This window comes from Henckelia pumila, chromosome 1, assembly GCF_033568475.1.
Source record: "Henckelia pumila isolate YLH828 chromosome 1, ASM3356847v2, whole genome shotgun sequence".
Lineage (NCBI taxonomy): Eukaryota > Viridiplantae > Streptophyta > Magnoliopsida > Lamiales > Gesneriaceae > Henckelia > Henckelia pumila.
This window is the reverse complement of record NC_133120.1, coordinates 64,237,546-64,254,922: the sequence shown is the minus strand read 5'-3', so window position 1 is coordinate 64,254,922 and position 17,377 is coordinate 64,237,546. Positions and strand designations below refer to the sequence as shown.

Here is a 17,377-nt window from a genome sequence, read left to right as displayed (position 1 = left end):
CTATGGCCCTTTTGGGTGAGAGATCGTTTACAACACTTTTTTTGCCAACAGGTTTCTTATTAAATTGAACATTTTTTTCTTACTTTATGTGAATCTTTACGTTTGATCAATAACTGTGCGAGAATAAGATGCCAGATAAGAACACTCATAACCCATCTCTGATACAACACTCGTGTCAAATTTTTTCCTTGTAATTATGATTTATTAATCTTATAATGTCAGACCACCTGAAGTCTTTTGAAAACTTCAGCAATGAATTCGAAAAAAAATTCTCTCATTCATATATAATAAAGTTAGCCAATTGATCTTCAACCAAGTCTGAAATGAAGCAAAGCAGAATTGCCATCAAGCCCCTTCTTTCGGACGAGCTCATTGTACCCGGTCACCGTGGTTCCGCGATACTTTGGTGGATTGTCTTCTGACAGTAGCTCATCGATTGGAGCATACACCTTCATATTCGTCCTGGAGTCCCTACCGAAGAAGCTAGCCACCGAGGTTCTAGGACCCGCGCGGCTTGCCAACACTCTGTGCTCGGCACTTGTGAATTTATCATTTGATATAAGCTGAAAAGATCATCACACTATGTGATAATAAATCAAACGTTATGGCTTTGGCCCATTTATTCATACACCCTCGGTAAAATACGAACAAATCTCACGTCAATGAAAATAACCAAACTCGCCCTTGCCAGCTTATTTATTAGGTTTTGATTATTTCAATAGTCAAAATTTGGTTTCGGTGCAGTAGTTGGTATTTTATATTTTTAGTTTTATTTTGTTAGTGTGCAATGTGCTAGTGCAATCCTAATACAATATCCCCATCAATAGAAAAATTAATATGAGTAATTTCTTTTTAAAAGAATGGAATATACTTGCCTGCAGTAGATCTCCAACATTGACAACCAATGCTCCCGGTGTGGGAGGAACATCAACCCATTGGCCTTGATGTTGTGCTTGAAGCCCTCCGACATCGTCTTGTAGCAACACCGTCATGAAACCATAGTCGGAATGTTTCGGCGTGCCTATGGTCAATTCGGGTTCCGGGCATGGCGGATAGTAATGACAGATTTGCGCAAGTGTATCGGCACAACCCATGCCTGTCAAGTGGTCTGAGCTAAGCCCTAAACCTTCGGACATCAATTTCAACAAGGAGCCGCCTAATTTCTTTACATGGTTTGTATATTCAATTATAATATCCCTGTAAAAGTAATCAACATATGGCTAATATACGTACTACTTGATATTTAAGTTGACCAACTTCACATTCATATTTTCTTTTATTCTTTCTATACTCCTATATATGCTCATTTGGGGTAAAACACTAAAATGTATTTTCACTCCATGTGATCAAATTCCAAAATAGATAAAACTTCAATAAGCAAAAGAAAGTTATTGAACAACGCTGTAATTTAATCCATAGAAAAAAGAGAGTATTATTTACACATAAAAAAGTGTTAATATATAACCCTCCATTTTATCTATATAATTCTCTAATAGACAACATTACCCCTAATTAATTATTTCTTCGTATAATAAAATCTCTATTTACCTTAAAAAAAACCCAAATTCAATCATTATATTTATTAACAAGTAAAATTTTGACATCAACAAAATCTGTGATTGTTTTTTCTCTTATGTAAATAAATTACAAAATAACAAAAAAAGATTTCTTAATCTTAAATCTTAATTTATTCGTATTATATGTCAATATTTTGTGGGATATATATATATATATATATACACACACACAAAATGTTATTCAACTTTTTATTTTTATTTTATAAAATACATAAAACTGGTGGATTGCAGAATGTTGATTTACCAAGATTATGTTAAAGTGTTTGGGATAAAATGTAAATTTACATATATTAAAATTTAAGATTAAAAATAAGAAGATATATTATTATTTTAAAATAATTTTTGGAAAACATATAATACTTTAGTGATTAAGAGAATAGTTACGGTAAAGATATTGTTGAACCCTAGTAATTTCATATAACTTCACACTAAGTTTTAAATAAACTTACTGTTAATTATTTTATTTTATATTTGTTTAGAAGAATGTTTCTTACACAAATATATTAACAATTCAAATTTTCATAAGATAATATTGTGATTAAATTAAAGTTTGACTTTTAAAATTACAATAAAAATTTACATAAAGTATGAAATAAATTATGAAAAATATAAGAATGAAAGATTATTGTTTTCGAAAATATAACATAATAATGAACGGTTGCTTTAATCAATAAATTTTTAAAAATTGTTTGCATTTGTATTTAAAAATATTGACACATATAAAATTATAATATATTGAGTTGTTAATGTTTATAAAGCTTAATTTAGGAATTAATGAGACTATTAAGGAATTTACTAAAATTGATTAAAAAGATAATATAGTAAACTTGTAGTAAAAAAAAAATAAATGAAGTGTGGCTAAAAAAAAGTGGAGTTCAGATAACACTCCCCATAAAAAAAAAGTAATTTTGGTTTTATTTTTATATGTTTTTTAGTTTAGTTTAGTTTAGTTTTTTTGTTTTTTGTTTTTTGTTTTTTGCAATTTTAATTATTCATGCAGTTAAATCTACGTCTCAGTTTTGTTTATTTTATTTTATTTTATGTTTTGACAATTTTAATCCTATAATTTTTTTTAATATTGGAGTATTAATGTGATATATATATTTTTTTGAACGAGTATTAATTTGATATTTAACCGTCCGGCCTTACATAAAGAAGAATTAAAATCGAAAAAAAAGAAATAATAGACTAAAACAAAAGGTTGACAAATTAACTAAGGATCACAACATACATGACAAAGGGTTGGACATTGGAAGGGTTTTACTGATGTGGCGTGTTCGATGGGGTTGAACCATCGAGTCACTCGATCTTCTATTATTCGAGTGGTTAATGGGTTCCACCTTTGATTGGTCATTTTCAAATTGAATACGGATGACTGCTCTAAAGGTGGAGGGGAATTTGGGATTGGCGGAATTATCAGAGATTATATTGGCACGTCGATTCTAGCTTAACACGATTCTATTGATGATGGTACTAACACGAGGGCAGAGCTTTGGGCTATTTTAAAGGAACTGCAAGGTTTGCAAGTTTTGGCTTGAAGTTGATTTCATGGCTCTGGCAATTATAGATGCAGATAACACAAGTTGGAATAGTTTTGTCCTAACTAAAATACAGGGGATTAGGTTATAAAAAATAAAAAAAAAATACAAAGGATTCTAAATAGTTCAGGCAGGTCTCATGTTTACGGGAAAGCTAACGTTGCGGCGAATGAATTGGCAAACTTAGGTTTGGCTAAGGGTTCGACAATCTTGCATCCAGAGGACATCCAAGGGCGGCTGAAGGGGATCTGCAAATTGAATAAATCTGGTCTGCCGGTTCCTTCGACCCTAGCCCACGGGTAATGCCCTAAACCATTAAAATTGTGACACGTGTTTAATAGTTCCCCTTGTATTGTTTTAATTATTTTTTTTAACCAGTCATCATTTCAACCATGGTTAAGGTAGGAAATGGTAAATAGTCAAACCCATGTCTTATTTTTCACTTTTCATTGTTCATCCCCGTCTTCACCTCTCCCTTCCCATTTCCATTTTCACCACTCCATTCAATAATTGCTCCTGCTTGCTCTTGCTCTTGCTCTCGCCACCGCCTTTCTGCTTCATTCCCTGAAGCAGCCCCTGTGGATGTCCTTCACCGACCACTAATTTACCATCTATGGTTAGTTAAACTTTAGATTTGAAAGACTTTATATAGATTTCAGATCTAAAACCTTTAACTCCATTTTTTCTTTACAAAAGACAACCCTTGACTTCATTTCACCATTTATTTTTTCTACTTCATTTTTAATAATCCTTTTGGACGACTGTTGCAGGCGTCGCCATTGTTGCCGGTACCAGTCGCTCTCGCCTCACCTGTCACCGCCACTGCAGATTATGCCCATATTAAATTAAATTTGTCATTCAATATTGTCTTTTATTTCATATATTATTTTGTTAGGTGATATTTATATGCTCATTATAATTAACTAAGGTGTTTATTTCTTAATTAATAATTTCAAGCTTAATCGATACTTTAAAAACAAACACTAATGATAATTTTTTTGGTGAAAAAAGATAATTAATTAATCTCACTTCTTTTTTTTTTTCCCAACCACTCATGCAGAAACGGCGACGATGAAAATGTTGATAATGCAAATCCAAAAAAATTAGGTCAAATTTTTTGTTCCTAAAATTAGGATAAGGATCAAGACAAAATATTTAACGATAAATAATAAATATTTTCGTTATTTATGGGTATAACAAGTTAAATAAATAATAAATAATTTTGTTATTTATTGGATAACAATATATTATCATTGTTTTCAATTAATATTAATTGCAATATAACACTTCATTTAAATTGAATTGAACCAGATGTATGGTATGTAAAAAAAACAAAATGTCTAAAAGCAATGAAATTATGAAATTTGACTTTGAACCAATTATCTATGAATTACTGGTTAATCAATTATACAAATAAAATAATCTTAATTGTTTCACTTATTGTTTTGTATTTCATATTATCTTCTTGTTTTTTTTTTTGTTGTTTTTTTTTAAGAAACTAGTTCATATTTTGGGAACTATATTAATTGGTTTCATAAAGGAAAAACAACATTATTTCCAAGACACAGAAATCCAAATATTTTAAACCATTGTTTTAAGTTTTACCACTACAATCGTAAATACAAATTCGAAACAATGTAATAATCCCAAAAAAATATTACGATGTATCAACATTTGAAGAAAACAACTAAGAAGAGTAACTCTTAAGTGCAATAAGTTTATTTCAAGTCGTGCTTTTGATGTTCCACTACTAGTATCGACCTTGTTATCAATGACTTCTTAAACTTTGAATTGATGTGGTGTGAGCAAGTGACCCAATGTGGTGTATTCAACCAAAAGCTCCACACCAAATTCAAAATTGGATGTCAGTACCTAATCATCCACACCGACGAATAAATTAGTAAAATATCCAATTAAAGTGGTCAAGTGAAATAATTTGTTCAATAAAGAACCATTTCAACCTGATGATGCAACACGTGCATGCCACCAACAAATTGCTTTGAGATATCATGAACCAAAAATACATTGAAGAATCTGGCTCTTTAATTTTTATCAAAATTCCCCTGACAAAACGTACAAAAAATAATTAGAAAATCACTTATAAATAATTATAATTCATACGATAAAATATTTTATACCTGTGATGAACGAGGATCCTCAAATGGATGCGAGAATAAATTCATTTGACCACCCAAATAGAAGTTTGGGTTACTTCCTTGTGTCTAAAATACAAAATAGAACTTATGATATCAAAAAATATATATAATATATTATATAATAACACTTCAATTTTTTATACTAAAACATGAATCAAATTGCATTCACCAATTGATATGGCATTTGCCACTGTGGTTGATTCACGTGAAATTGAGATGCAATTGACGGAAGTTGAGAAGGATAATTAGCGGTAAATTGCGGAGATGGAACGACAAGACATTGCAATGGTTGGTCGTTGTTTGCCTTTTGGGAATTCATGTCCTGAGCCGTATGTGATTTTTTTCCTCTTCTTTTGGAACCTTTGGTAGCTACATTTTATCAAGTAACAAAAAAAAATGCATTATTTACTAAACAAATTAACAAAGCTATAATGAATTACAATAAAAATTATGCATTCTACTTAAGTGAAACAACTTACTTGATTTTTCACATTTTCCCTTTCCTTTTCTTTTTTTGCTCTTGTCATCCCAATGACGTACAATGTGAGCATTCGTAATTCCTCTGGACTTGATAAGAGTAGGATCACGTATGAGCATTTTATCCAACTGATCATTCTCTTCATGAAGTACATTGTTGCATACATTTGGATCAGCCAACCGTAAATCCTCAAACAAACCATCTATTTCTTTCTTTGCAGTATCAATAATTTCAATCAACTTATTTCTTGTATCTGCATGAGCTTTACATCGCATGCTAAGAACATGAGTTGACCTCATTATTTGGTTGACAAACACTATCTCAGATTCATGGCCACTTTCACTTTCACTATATATAACCTCATCAAAAATTCTATTTCTTGAATTTTTCATCCACCGCTTCTTCAAATATGATTCGGGAATAACATTCACATTCATAAAGTCAAATACTTTCAAAGCATGCTTGCATAATATGCCCATTGACTCAAATTTGTGACAACTACATCGTAGTTCATGAGTTTCCTTATTGAACACCACAGTTCTAACCCTTGTATTCTCACCATGAGATTTTACTTCAAACTCAAGGAAATAACTGCTAAGATCCGAAGGAAATTTAATCAATGTTGTATTCAGAGAATTGATGAGTTCCATTTCAAATAACTTGAATATGGTTAGAGTATAAACATTAGCAGCACAATTCAATAATGGATGATTTTTCAACATCGTTGCAGCTTTCCCATGAAGACAACGAGTATCTTCAACCTTTTCATTTTCACGCCATTTCTTTTGGATTTTTTCATAATTAAGCACAAATTCATACAATGAAATGGCACTGTTACCTAATTTCTTCAAGATTGCATTTGTGACCTTACTTCTTGAAGTTGCCAAAAGACCCGCACTAAACTTGTGATTACTAAATGCAGTGGCCCATTTGTATCTCAAAGTGTACATTTTATTCAACCATTTGTGATCACTGAGATTATATTCATCAATCATAATTCTCCATTTAGCTTCGAAATCTTCTTCAGATTCACAATGGCTCATGCAATTATGCCACATTCGTTTAAAATTTGAATCGCCGTTCAAACTTCCTAAGTGAGAAGGAGCATTCTGGTTTATGTGCCATTGACATAACCGATGGTGCGCACTTGAAAATACCTTTTCTATCGCATTCATCATTGCTTGACACTGATCTGTAAAAATTGTTTGAGGTTGTTTCTCATTCATAGAATCAAGAAATGTCTTAAACAACCATTCAAATGAGCTCTCAGTTTCATCCGACATGAATGCTAACCCAAACATCACATTTTGCTTGTGATGATTTATTCCAACAAAAGGAGCACATATCAAATTATACCTGTTGGTTCGATAAGTTGTGTCCACTGAAAGAACATCACCAAAATACTCATAATCAACCTGACATCTATAGTCTCTGAAGAAAAAATTCATGATCCTATCATCATCATCCAATTGAACATTCCAATAAAAATGAGACTCCGAGTTCGACTTATCTATAAAATAACGAAGCAATGCAGAAGCATCCCCGTTCTCAACTTTTGTATGCTTTCTGATACGAACAATGTGATCATATGCATCTTTTCGAATGAATCTTAAATTTTGTGGTCCATGTGCTTCATTTTCCATATAAGAGACTGCATTAGCAACAGATATCCCCGCATTTACCATTGCTTCTAAAGTAGATTTTTGAGCATATGAAATACTACGCGATGATCTCAACAAATGTCTTTGATCAGCAGCAACCATTTCATGGTTATGTTCCATCACAAAATTACCAACCTTCCATTATCCCCCATGTTGTCGCGTGATTCTAAGTTTTGCTTTACACTTAGTCCTGGTAATCGGCTTTAGGTAGACAGGTATTCTTTCACTGGAACATTTTTCATCTTTACCACCCTCACAAGAACATTCAAAGTCTTTAGCTTGGAGTTCACTTGTTCCAGGAAAATAACGTTGATCCCCCTTTTTAACACTAAAACCTTTGGCATGCGCATAATTACAATATAATAAATACGCATCTTCAACACTCCTGACAACTTGGCCAATAACTAATCTGCTCTCCAATTGCTCTATGATAGAGTTTGCAGATGGTACCTGAATATGTTCGGTAATCAAAAATCCAGAAACTCCATTTTGATCTTCATGCATATTCGCAACATCAACTTCTTCAGTGATGCCTCCCACCAAATCTACAAATACAAAAAGAATTTCACATTAAAATAATAATTTTAATCGTAAAAATAAAAATAAGAAAATTACAAACCTGGTGGAGTATCACTTATATTGTTGATTGCTGAGAAGATATGATCACAATGTTCCATTTGTGAATAATAATAACCTACATAATAAAAAAATACTCAATAAGGACGGTAACTAAATTTTAGACATTATATTATATAATTGTTTTTTTAAAAAAAAAAGCGCAACAAATCAATCAATGCATAAACATGGGCACATACAGTGAAGAATTTGAAATTCTAAAAAACATTATTCATTTCTAAATTCGAAACCTCTTTTCATTCCAACAAAAAATAGTGAAGAATAAAAAATAAATATAAATAATTAACAATGAAAATGAAAATTGAATTTCAATTTCAATTCAATCATAATTTTATTTCAAACTATATGCATCCTATAGATACCAGTGGGATGATAAATTAGTTTTTTCTAAATAACATTCTTCTCAAATTGATGATGCTGAAATCAAACAAATATTAGTCTTTCTGGATTATTTTAGAGGGAAGACTGGGAATACCCAATTCCTTTCATAACTCAAATTTTGAATAACAAAATGCTTCGATTACCTTTTCTTTATTTGTTTGTATATATTCTAATTAAATCGCTAAATAAATAATTAAATACTCTTTTTGGGACGGAACCTCACCGGAATTGGTCAACGGAGAGGCGGCGCAAGCGACAGAGGCGGCAGTGTTGGAGGCGATTACTTTAATTGCGATGGGGAAAACTGTGCTATAATAAAGCGGTAAAAGTAAAAATAGATTGATAAAATTCTAAAAACTTAACTAGGGTAGATGACTGGTTAAAAAAATAATTAAAACAATTATACAAACCACTAAACACGTGTCACAATTTTAATGGTTTAGGGCATTACCCCTGGGCTAGGTTCGAAGGAACCCTGGTCTGCCTTACATTAGAGTTAACTCGAAAATTTGTAATTAATTTGTTTATCATTTTTTAATTGGTTTGATTAGTTTGGATTTGTAATTTCTAGAGAAGTCTTGATTTAGTTCTTCTCTCTTATAATTTCTTTTTACATCTGATTAACGAACAAGGGTCCGCCTAACCCCAACATACGGCTTTTCCCAAAAAAAAAAAAAAGAAACATACATAACAAAATTGCATTTTCCAAAATATATATAGCTACAAGCCCTATCCCCTCTCCTTGAGTGGTATACAATGGACAATTCCAAAAACCAACTAAAATATAAATTTGATTGTCTATTTATTCAAAATTGAGCAGTGATGCAATAAACCGCTCTATTTTTAAACCATATTTGATGTAATTTTGACTGGAATATTGACATAAAATTAGATTCGATCTATAAGACCGATAAGATAAATATCAGAATAAATGTACAAAAGTAGTCTATTTATATTACACTAAACTCAAAATTTAAACTTATGACAAAAAATCCGAGATAGATTGAAAAATGATATAATTATAAACACATTTGTTTTTTAAATATATCCTTTTTTTTTTTTTGACCTTCAAACAAGTAAAAACGAAAGTGGGACATGCATGGTTGCATATTCTAGCTAGTTGGCAAACTGACCTGCATGCCGCCGGTAAATCTTCGGGCGGAGGCGATTCCGGAGCCATCACGCAGTGAAACGAGTCCTTCCAGTTAGCAGCCGGTGAAATATACAGATCGAAATTGCTGTAATATCCCACGGCCTTAGTGAAATCTCGTGAATAATAGTGCTTCTTAATATCCGGATCCTGCTCGTTGAATCTCCGGACTCCATCCAGCATCTCCTCCAAACAAGCCGTTGGAATCCCATGATTCACCACCTGGAAGAAACCCCATTTCTCCGACGCATCGCGGATCTCTTCCACAATCCTTTCACGCTTTAGAGGGTCATGTTTATCCAAGCCATCTGCAAGATCAATCACTGGAAAACCGAAGCCTGCAGCATTATCAGGTTCGATGATGCTGTCGGCATTTTGAGACTGATTAATGAAGATTCTTGGCACTTTCGTGGCGCCTGAGTCGACGACTCCTTTCACTCCAAGCTTTGTTTCGTCGAAGGCTTTGAGTTCACTCCATCGGTCGTCCAATGATTCCATTGTTGCTTTGGTTTCCTCTGCAACCACCATTCTTGGTTTGACCGAGCGTCGAATTTTTACAGGAGTGGGAAGGAATCGATAATTTCTCAAGGTTAAAGGAATCCAAAGTTTGTGTGTATGGACTAGATTGGACGACATGAGACAACAAGAGGCTTATGGATGCAAGTGTTTAAGCGTGGAGATGTGACAGCCATTCATTTTAATAAAATTTAATTTTAATAGTTTTTAGAGTAACAATTAATGAAATTAAAATAATATCTTCGTAGATTACGGGTAGAGATGTAAACGAAATCAATCGAGTCGAATAAGAGTAAAAAAAAATTAAGGCTTGAGTTCGACTCGAATTAAGTATATTTGAGTATTTTTATACTTGAAAAGCCACAAAAATTTTTACCTACTCAAGGACCGACTCGACCAATGTCTGTGTTAGAGTAAGTGCCCGCCGAGCCAAGTGTTGACCGATGGTCCTTGAAAGAACTTTTGTATGAAAATTTTTATTTTAATACTATTTGATATTATTTAATTGAGAAAATTATTTTTTTAGACCTGTATGTTTGTCACTTTGTGATTTTGGTCATCCATATTTTTAGATTTCAGTTTTAGTCCGCTATCTTTATTTTTTTTGGCAATTTTAGTCCTTTTTTTGTGGCGCTGTTGTAGCGCCGATGCAATGCTGATGTGGAGCTGACATGTATAGTGTCAACTGCCACGTAAGCATTTTCGAATAAAAAGGACTGGAATTGCCAAAAATCGAAACATCCAGGACTAAAACTAAAATATGAAAATATAGAGGACCGAAATCGTAAAGTGACAAACATAAAAGATTAAAATTGCAGTTTTTCCTTATTTAATTTGACATACCTTTATCTGTATACCCATGCTAGTTGCATAGATAAAACCCTTGAATATACAAATAGTAGAAAGAATATGATATGGTCATGTGATGACTATCATGAAACTCATATTTAGAATACTGTACATTTTAAACCATTCCTAGTCGATTCAGCCGCCACAAAAAAGGATAAAGGTCGCTCGAACTTGAGACTAGTATTTGCGATGTAAGTACCACGTTTCATTGGTGGAGACATGGTGATATCCAAACATGCAAATAGGTGTTCCTTGTAGAGTTCACTGAACAACTTTTCCTAAAAAACTTTCCAAGTGGTTCTCACTTATCGAGTGGAAATGTCCTAGTTTATGGTTGTACACCATTAGTACTCCTTATGACCCGAGACAACATGAAAACTCTATATGATAGCACTTCACTTTGACTTGTTTACCGACTCAATTGGGGTCATCAGGTGGCAAGGTTGGGTGTTGTGTCGAAACATATAGGAGTCGATGCATTGTAGTCGGGGATTCACCGCTTATCTTTGGGTATGGATATCCTATGTGATCTCATGCATATGTAGCTTGAAATATCTGATCAAAATAGGTAGTAATTAAAAAAGAATTTCTTGAATTACACATTCGATGCAACTACAACATGACATAGTTATCGATTCAATTTACAACTCTCGATAAACCAATGGTTCTCGAATCGGTCGGGATATATGAGTTAAAGGGACCATACTGTACGCTAACCATAATTGAATGGTTTTTGCAGGCACTATCATTTGATATTTAGGGAGTCATGTAAGCGATGCTGTTAGACGTTTAACATGATTGGTTGAGTACCATCAAACTTGAGTTTTCCGACGTTCTTATTATCAAGGAGTTGATAGATAAGAATGGAGCTATTTAGGGTATGCTCATATAAGGAACTTTTTGATCTCGAATCACATGAAGATGTGAAACTACTGCAAGTTGTATCATTGAACCATTGAAGGTTACACAAGTACTATTTGCAATATTTACAAGAATGAATGTTTAATTGGTACAAGCGAATTGGAAAACGATCTCTATAATTTAAAATTGAAAGATATTCCATTGAATAATGTCAAAGAAATATCAACAAAACACAAGCAAAAACAAGATACTCTAAATTCGGCACACTTGTGACATGCTTGATTATGTCATATTTTCCTAAGAAGGATGAACAAGCTAGTGGGAGAAAACATGTTTGATATGTCTGATATTAATTGTCTTACTACTTGTGAACCTGTTTAGAAAGAAATATGACCAAAATTCCCTTTAAGAGCCATGCGGAGTGAGCCAAAGGACTGTTGGATTTGATCCATACAGATGTGTGCGGTCCACTTAGCATGTACATTCTTACTTCATCACCTTTACCGATGATTTCTCAAGGTATGGGTATGTGTATTTGATGAAATACAAATCTGAAGCTTTTGAAAGGTTCAAAGAATTTAGAAATGAAGTAGAGAAACAATTGGGACGAAGCATCAAGACACTTCGATCGGATCGAGGTGGTGAGTACTTAAGTGCTGAATTCCAATAGTAACTTAGGGAGAATGAGATTCTCTCGCAGTGGACTCCACCTGCTACACCTCAGTTGAATGGTGTTTCAGAACTTTGTAACCGGACTTTTATGGATATGGTTTGGTCTATGATGGGATTCACGGAGTTGCCGCCATCCTTTTGGGGATATGCGCTTAAAATAGCGACACTATTGTTGAACAATGTCTATTCAAAGGCAGTTGATAAAACACCATATGAGATATAGATGGGAAAGCCTCCTAAGTATTCTTATATTAGAATATGGGGGTGCCCTGCTTATGTGAAGCAGACAACGGGAGATAAATTGAATGATCGATCCATTTTATGCTACTTCGTGGGATATCCAAGGAATTCAGTTGAGTATTATTTCTATCATCCCAAAGAAATAAATGTGTTTGTTTCTAGGAATGCAACCTTCATAGAAAAAGAATTTCTATTGGATAGAAAATGAGAGATGATAGAACTCGAAGAGGTTCGAGAAACACCCACGGTTGTAGAGCCCATACCCAAACAACCAAGAGAGGAGATACACGCTTCTAGGAGATCTGATAGGGTCTTGAGACCACCTATGAGGTATGGTCTGCTTCTTGATGAGCCTGACCATTGATGTGATCCAAGGACCTTCAAGAAAGCATTATCTGATGCCGATCCATCCAAGTGGCTTGAAGCTATGGAATCTGAGATGAATTCCATGCATTCGAACAAAGTGTGAAATCTTGTAGATCCACCTGAGGGAATTGTTCCTATAGGGTGTAAATGAATTTACAAGAGAAAACATGGGGCGGATGAGAAGGTGGTGACCTTCAAGGTGCGATTGGTAGAAAAAGATTATACTCAAAGACAATGAGTTGACTTTGAGAAAACTTTTTTTCTAGTCGCAATGTTCAAGTCTATAAGGATATTGCTAGCCATATCAACATGGTATGACTATTAAATATGACAGATGGATGTGAAGACGACCTTTCTTAATGGGGATATTAAGGAAAAGATTTCATGTCTCAGCCTGAAGGGTTTACATCTATCGAAAGTGAGTGTATGGTATGCCAATTTCAAAGATCTATTTATGGTCTCAAGCAAGCATCTAGGAGCTAAAACCTCAGATATGATGGTACAATCAAAGAATTTGGTTTTACTAAAAATCCTGAGGAACCCTGCGTGTATAAGAAAGTTAGTGTGAGTGTTGTGACATTTCTGGTACTTTATGTTCTACTCATGGGAAATGATTTAGGAATGTTGCAATCAACTAAAGTATGATTAGCAATTAAGTTCTCGATGCAAGACTTGGGTGAAGCATCTTTTGTATTGGGAATACAAATCTATTGGGATAGATCGAAAAGATTTCTCGATCTCACCCAGTCTACATACATTGATACCATCGTGAAGAGGTTCTTGATGGAAGAGTCCAAGAGAGGACATCTACCAATGTGTCATGACGTGTCCCTATCCAAGTCCATGTCTCCCAAAACCGATGTAGAGATAGAGACGATGAAACACATCCCATATGCATCTTCTATTGGTAGTATCATGTATGCGATGATATCTACACGTCCTAATGTGGAATTTGCACTGAGTGTAGCAAGTAGATATCAATAGAACCCCGGTCTTCTACACTGTAAAGCTGTCAAAAACATCCTCATGTACTGGAGAAGGACTAAGAATTTGTTCTAGGTCTATGGGGGTGGAGAACTGAAATTGGAAGGCTATACCGACTCTAGCTTCCAAAGCGATATTGATGATTCAAAGTCAACTTCCAGGTTTGTATTCATGCTCAATGGTGTTGCTGTCTATTAGAAGAGTTCCAAGAAAAACAGCACTGCGAATTTCACCACTGAGGCAGAATACATTGCTGCATCAGATGCAGCAAAAGAAGCTATTTGTATAAGGAATTTCGTCCAAGAGTTGAGCGTTATTCCTAATGGAGTTGATCAAGTCCAGGTATACTTTGACAACATGGGTCTGTTGCTCAGGAGAAGGGACCGAAGTCTCATCAGAAATCCAAACATGTACTGAGAAAATACCACATCTTCCAGGAGATTGTGAAAAGAGTAGAGGTGTAGTTAGACAGTGTCGCCTCCGCAAATAATGTTGCCGATCCACTAATTAAGCCTTTACTAGGACCATTGTTTGAAAATTATCATTCAATGGGTTTGAAACATATGTGTAGTTGGATCTAGTGAAAGTTGGAGATTGTTAGAGTAAGTGCCCGTCGAGCCAAGTGTTGGTCAATGGTCCTTGAGAGAACTCTTGTATGACAATCTTTATTTTAATAATATTTGACATTATTTAATTTGCACGTCTTTATCTGTATACCCATGCTAGTTGCATAGATAAAGCCTTTGAATATACAAATAGTAAAAATAATATGAGATGTAATGTGATGACTATCATGAAACTCATATTTGGAATACTGTATATTCTAAACCGTTTCTAGTCGATTCAACCACCACAAAGAAGGATAAAGGTCACTTGAGCTTGAGACTAGTATTTTCGATGAGAGTACCACGTTTCATTGGTAGGGACATGGTGATGTCCAAAAATGCAAGTAGGGGCTCCTTGTAGAGTGCACTGAACAACCCTTTCTAAAGAACTTTTCATGTGGTTATCACTTATCGAGTGAAAATGTCCTAGTTTATGGTTGTACACCATTAGTACTTATGACCCGAGACAACATAAATACTCTATATGCTAGGACTTCACTTTGACTTGTTTACCGACTCAACTGGGGTCATCAGGTGGCAAGGTTGGGTGTTGTGTCGAAACATATAGGAGTCAATGCATTGTAGTCGGGAATTCATCGCTTACCTTTGGGTATGGATATCCTATGTGATCTTATGCATATGTAGCTTGAAATTTCTTATCAGAGCAGGTGGTAATTAATAAAGGGTTTTTTGAATTACACATTTGATGCAACTACGACATGAAACATAGTTATCGATTCAATGAAAACTCTCGATAAACCAATGATTGTCGAATCGGTCGGTAAGCTAACCGTAATTGAATGGTTCTTGCAAGCACTATCATTTGATACCTAGGGAGTCATGTAAGCGATGCTGCTAGACGTTTAACATAAGTGGTTGGGTACCATCAAAATTGAGTTTTCTGATGTTCTTATTATCAAGGAGTTGATAAATAAGAATGGAGCTATTTAGGGTATGCTCATATAAGGAAATTTTTGATCACGAATCACATGAGCACTGCTAATTATATCATTGAACCATTAAGGGTCACACAAGTACTAGATTTTTAGAACCCGTTGAGAATAAAATTAGTTCAATGTGTTGAATGGTTTATAAAAGAGTTTATAAGTGAGATAAATTAGAAGTATGACTTCTAATGGAGAATAAATGGAAAAGTAAATTTTAATTTGTGAACATGTTCTAAGATTAAAAATTGACTTGAATAAATAATTAGTTTTTTTAAATGTGATTTAAAAAACTATTATTATGAATTTAATTAAATTAGTTCAAGTGTTGAATTAATTAAATACTAGTGGACCTTGTAGAGTCCAAATAATTAAATTAATTCAACTGTTGGATTAATTAAATACTATTGGATCTTGTAGAGCCCAAATAGAAATAATGTTGAATAATTATTCTACCAGTGGGCTTGAATAAGTTCAAGTTGGATTTAATTAATTAATTAAACTTAAATGAGTTTGAGTTTGATAATTAATTAAATATTAAGTTCATGGGCCATGTATGTATATGTTTGACATATAAATACATACAATACATGAGAGAATGAATATGAAGGGGTTAAAAGACAAGATGTATATTTTTTTAAGCATGCTTTAACTTTTTTCATGCATACTTTTTTTTTTGTCATAACACACTTTTTAAGTACCAAGACAAGCAATATTCATTCTAATTTTTCTCTCAAGTGGCCGAACACTCCCTTGTATTTTTCTCCAATTTTGTCTTTCATCTTGGGAGAAAAGACAAAGAAATTCTCAATGAAAAATAATCTAAATATTCTAGTGCATGTTTAGAGTGGATATTTTTTGACTAGTCATGGACGTAATTTGAAGAGAAGTCCATTCTTGAGCAAGGTGTGCTATTGGAAGATGATATAACCCGGAAATTGCAGTAAAAAGGGGTCAAATTGATCGTTATTAAGCATGAGAATTTTGATTATTTCGTGTTTTTGTCTAAAATTTGAGTTTTTGAGTTTTATGGTATCTACTATGGATTTAAGAATTTTGGCTGGGAAAATATTGAAACCGGTGTGAGGAAACGACCAAACCAAAGATAATGGACAAAAGTTTTTCCGCCTAGGCGGGATTCTTAGAAAATTGAAGTCGTGGGCAGAGATTTTTATGCCTAGGCGAATACTTTTTATCGCCTAGGCGGGAATCGCTGAAGAAAACAAGATGGAGGCAGAACTTTTTCCGATACGCTGTTCAGAAAAGGAATATTTCTCTAGGATTTTAAGAAAAAGGAATGACAAAGTGTGAGGACTCTTAGCATATAAAAGAGTCGATATTAGGGTTGGAAGGAAGATCTTTTGACGGCTACAATTGAAGAGAACAAGAGACGCAAGGATCAACTTAAAGAATCGGCTGATAGCGTTTATTTTTGCTCCAAAACTTCTTCTAGATTAATTCTTAATATTATTTTTCTGAACTTAGATGTTTTTCATGAATTTTATGTGTAGCTAAACTTTTATTGTTGAGATTTAGGAGATCCTAACCTAAAATTTTAACTCTTGAATATTGATCTTCGACTTTTGATGAGTGTTTAATTATGTTATTGGTTTGCTTGGAATTGTTGAAGCGTAGCTAACTTCTACAATATTTTATATCGTGAGTTATTTTGAAAGAAAAATTCATGGTAGGAAAAGATAACATAGTTCATGGATTTACAATTTGCATAGACATATGAAATTGAATTCATGTTGATAGTGATA

At 33.6% G+C, this 17,377-nt stretch overlaps 2 protein-coding genes across 3 annotated transcripts; both read right to left on the bottom strand.

Moving 5' to 3' along the window:
- Positions 1-223: 223 nt before the first annotated feature.
- Positions 224-10,165, bottom strand: LOC140893201 (1-aminocyclopropane-1-carboxylate oxidase homolog 1-like). Of its 2 annotated transcripts, XM_073302273.1 has the most exons (4): positions 9,561-10,165; positions 8,651-8,736; positions 8,030-8,104; positions 7,397-7,955 (listed from the first exon to the last, which is right to left on the bottom strand). In XM_073302273.1, the coding sequence occupies exons 1-4, from the start codon at positions 10,103-10,105 to the stop codon at positions 7,552-7,554; spliced, it is 1,110 nt and encodes a 369-aa protein (XP_073158374.1). In that variant the 5' UTR covers positions 10,106-10,165; the 3' UTR covers positions 7,397-7,551. The 2 variants fall into 2 exon arrangements, with proteins under 2 accessions (XP_073158368.1, XP_073158374.1); XM_073302267.1 differs by lacking the exons at positions 7,397-7,955; positions 8,030-8,104; positions 8,651-8,736 and adding exons at positions 224-563; positions 876-1,197.
- Positions 4,702-7,554, bottom strand: LOC140893189 (protein FAR1-RELATED SEQUENCE 5-like). The gene is made up of 5 exons (XM_073302258.1): positions 5,751-7,554; positions 5,441-5,640; positions 5,254-5,337; positions 5,077-5,178; positions 4,702-4,987 (listed from the first exon to the last, which is right to left on the bottom strand). Exons 1-4 carry the CDS (start codon positions 7,528-7,530, stop codon positions 5,158-5,160), a joined length of 2,085 nt encoding a protein of 694 aa, XP_073158359.1. The 5' UTR covers positions 7,531-7,554; the 3' UTR covers positions 4,702-4,987; positions 5,077-5,157.
- Positions 10,166-17,377: the final 7,212 nt, after the last annotated feature.